Source organism: Trametes versicolor (assembly GCF_000271585.1).
Source record: "Trametes versicolor FP-101664 SS1 unplaced genomic scaffold TRAVEscaffold_78, whole genome shotgun sequence".
NCBI classification, from domain to species: domain Eukaryota; kingdom Fungi; phylum Basidiomycota; class Agaricomycetes; order Polyporales; family Polyporaceae; genus Trametes; species Trametes versicolor.
In genome coordinates, this window is record NW_007360398.1 from 1 (window position 1) to 3568 (window position 3568).

Here is a 3568-nt window from a genome sequence, read left to right on the forward strand (position 1 = left end):
TTTTCCCCCGCGTGTATCTCGGAGACCCATATCTGCTTGCATCTGTGAGGTACCCGAGAACCCAAATATCTGGCTCGATCTCGGACTAGCACGTACTCGAGTCGGTGCTAGTGGTCGCCAAGGCTCGCTACCTCGAATGTAATATCCGCTGTGTTGGCTGAATTCACAGTGTCTAGCACCGCGCACACCGGTGCGCGATGGTTCACTGAACAGCATGATGTCGATATCCAGACCACGACGTCCGGAGACTCCACAGAAGTGCACTGGTAGCCCGATAGACACCTGCGGTGAGCAGCACAGTACTCAGCGGTGTGTGCTCTCGCAGCAACTGTTTGTTTCCATCGCCTACCCCACCTGCAGCCTGCCACAGATTCTGGATCCATGACGACACTGATATACACGTGCTTGTTTCCTGATTGCGATAGGAAGTAGTGGGCTCCACCGGCAGCAGCCTGGACCAGGCATAGTTGATCTCGCATGGTGTAACTCACTGGGAATCGCCTCGCCGCTTCTGGTATCCTCCCGCATGGCATGCACATGTCTGCTACATGCAGTCTTTCACGATAGAATATGCTCATTTAGACGGGGACGGCCTGATCTGTGGGACTATACGCTACACTCGTTCGGGTTCGCAGGCTTTTTCTGGAGTCCGTACAACACACGGGCATATATTTGTGCACATCCGTCCGGGCTTGGACTCGTGAATGTAGTACAGTACATACCTACATCCTCCGTTGCATATTCGGTCACCCTGCCGGGCTGAGGGTCGTCCTGGCCATCTGTGTAGCATAGGCTCTCCCCGGCGCCGCATCGATTCATGGCACATCTTGATAACTTTGGGCCTTCTGGCGTCGATCTTGTCTTTCGCGGCTCCAGTGTGTTGGTCCTGAGAATATATACTGCGATGGGAAGCGACTTGGGAGCCGCGAAAGTGTTCGTGGTGTTCCATAATCTGCCAATGTACTACGGCGCACCCACTAACTCTGAGACTGTCTTACCATGTACGTGTCTTCTAGCACACTCGACCGGCTGCTCTGCACACGATGCGGCGTTGCACGAGGTCGTCACGACTGGTCCTTTCTGCACATTGCTCAATGAGCGAGTACGATGACGACGGTACGCGCGAATTGCGAGGCGGCCGAGGTACGCGCACATCGCAAACTCGCTTCCTTCGCATTCTCGTACGATCACCCGTCGATGTAATCGCGCCTGATGCGCTAAGAACTATACACGAACACGGGGGTGTCCTCACGAGATATATTCACTGCTGCTACAGGTACAGAACGTGCATGGACGGTGAGGATAGCTGCCCGCTGGGAGGCACTATGGGCAGGACATCCTCTAGGTCACTGCCCTCTCTGCCAACCCAGTGTCCGTTTCGGCCGAGGCGGATGAGCGTGCCCTTGCCGACCCAGTGGCTAGCCCGCCGCGGCGAGGTCTGCACCCGTGCCCGCTCGAAACGAAGGCGGTCCCTGTGTGCCCGCGTACCGAGCGCCGGCCGTCCGAAGCGAATGCAACCCCAATCTACGAGTCGAGACTGGTTGGTGAAACGCGCCACGCCGCGTATCTGTGGTTCAGCCACCCGCGGCGCGTCCGTGCGTGTCCGTTCCCGCTCGCCCCGTCTCCATCGGCTGCCCGTGGCGTGCTGTGGTTGGTGCACCGTCGAGCGGGCTCGGGCTGGCCCTCCGGTCCTCTCGTAACCTCGGGGGCCGTCTGTGTAAGCAGCTGCTTCCATGCGACGGAAGTGGGCTTGGCTCCGGTGCACAGTCGGCGCACGGACCACTGTATGGTCGGAAGGGCGAGGACGGCCCTAAATCACGCCGAGTATAAGTAAGTGGTCGCATCGGACGCGGGCACGCGCATACCCCTTCTCCTGCCCTCCCACCCCCTGCACCGCTTCCTATCGTCTTCCTGCGATATCTAGGCATAAAAAAGGTATGTCAGCATCATGCAGGGCGTGCAAGATGATCACTGACCTACTCGTTCAGAGCTCTTTCCCACGTCTTGCCCGCTGTCCACAACACACGAACGGTACGTGGACAACGCGGCAGTGGCTCCTCGGTACGCGCTCTGAGGTGAGCGTTCGTTCCACAGACGACGCCGCGTGCACAGCGCGTTCGAACGCCCGTCAAGCCGTGGTCCAGCGCGCGCACACATACTGACCAGCCCTCCATAGCCCTCCGCAGTCGCCGCCGCGCGATACGCTGCGCCCACGTTCGCCTTCGGATGGTGCGGCTTTGGAGCGCGTGGGTGTGCGCCGCAAGTGCCGTCATGTCCGCTCCGCACGAAGGCGTCCAACTGACCCGGAGAGACGGCGTCATCAGTGAGTCGTCCTCGACTGTCGACGACGAGGTACTCACTGATCTGGTCCTGCAGTGCACCCCTCACGACGGCGTGTACGCATGGTACCGTGGTGCCCGCACGTTCTCGCATCGCCAGCGCCTCGGCCGCGCAATGGGGACCCTCGGGGATGGTCAGGACGCTGGGGAACACGATGGTGAGTGCCTCACTCGCGTTTGGATGGCAGTAGATGCAGACTACTCACTGTGGCCACATTTGCCGCCTGTGACTGCGTTCGTTTGCGAGCTGGACCTCCTGGGACGTGAGTGCGTCGATCCAGAACGCAGATGCGGTACGAAATACTGACCTCCCGTACACAGCGCGGACGTCGCGGAGAGGCACGTTCCCGGCGGCGCCGTGGGAGAGGGGCGCGGTGTGGAGATCGTCACCGGCGGGCCCACGGCACGGCGGGATGGAAGCGGTGCTGTAGTTGCGCGAGGCATGGGATGGCGCATTGTACATATGTATCTAGTCGGCGTAGGTCCCGGGCGCGAGTCGGGCGTAGCTGGTCGTCCTCATGGACCGCCGTGTACATTGCATCGCTAACTCTTTACAGGATCGCGGGACTCGAGCGTTGCCCTCGTCCTGGAGTCGGAAATCCCGCCTCGACGTCGTTTGCAGTCGACCGCGCGCCAAATCGTGCTCCCGAGGCCGTCTGACACAGCCCGGTGAGTGATCCGTCGCTCCGAGCCAGGCGACAACGTGACACTCACCTCTGCAGATCTTCCGCTGCCGACAGGCCGCGTTCCCGACGGTGTTCGCGCCCTCAGACTCCCGGTGCGCCCTCAGAATCCCGGTGCGCCCTCGACAGCCGCCGGCCCGCGTCGCGTGTTCCGCGCGAGCACAAGGGTGAGTGCGGCAGTACAGCCTGAGACCGTGCACACAACGGCTGACCTCCGTTGTCACCGCCAGCGCGTGGGGGCTCCGTCGACGTCGTCCGGGGGGAAGCAGCGTCGATTGATGCGTAGATACTAGGTACATAGGTCAGACGGCGCGGCGCGGCGTCGGCGTCGCGAGCGGGCAAAAGTAAGTACGTGTGCCCCGCGACGTCCCGCCGGGCCACAAAGGCGGGCGTCGGGCGCATGAGCCACGGGGAGCCGCCCGCCGCGACCAACGAGGGCGCGGCGGCGTTGTGTGGGCGCGCCAGGCGTGGAGACGAGGCGGGTGCGCGCCGCACGACGCCGAGCGCGTCGCGTGCCTAACGCGTCTGTTCCGCACCCCACGGGGC

The 3568-nt window shown here is 62.0% G+C and overlaps 1 protein-coding gene across 1 annotated transcript; it reads right to left on the reverse strand.

The window, feature by feature from the left end:
- Nucleotides 1–2394: 2394 nt before the first annotated feature.
- Nucleotides 2395–3239, reverse strand: TRAVEDRAFT_32529 (uncharacterized protein). The gene is made up of 4 exons (XM_008047617.1): nucleotides 3054–3239; nucleotides 2648–2995; nucleotides 2546–2592; nucleotides 2395–2482 (listed from the first exon to the last, which is right to left on the reverse strand). The coding sequence occupies exons 2-4, from the start codon at nucleotides 2800–2802 to the stop codon at nucleotides 2475–2477; spliced, it is 210 nt and encodes a 69-aa protein (XP_008045808.1). The 5' UTR covers nucleotides 2803–2995; nucleotides 3054–3239; the 3' UTR covers nucleotides 2395–2474.
- Nucleotides 3240–3568: the final 329 nt, after the last annotated feature.

Coding starts and splice junctions, on each gene's coding strand:
- TRAVEDRAFT_32529 (XM_008047617.1), bottom strand. CDS start 2,802: ATGTACAATGCGCCATCCCATGCCTCGCGCAACTACAGCACCGCTTCC. Junction 2,593..2,647: donor GTCCGCGCTGTGTACGGGAG/GTCAGTATTTCG, acceptor ACGTCCCAGGAG/GTCCAGCTCGCAAACGAACG.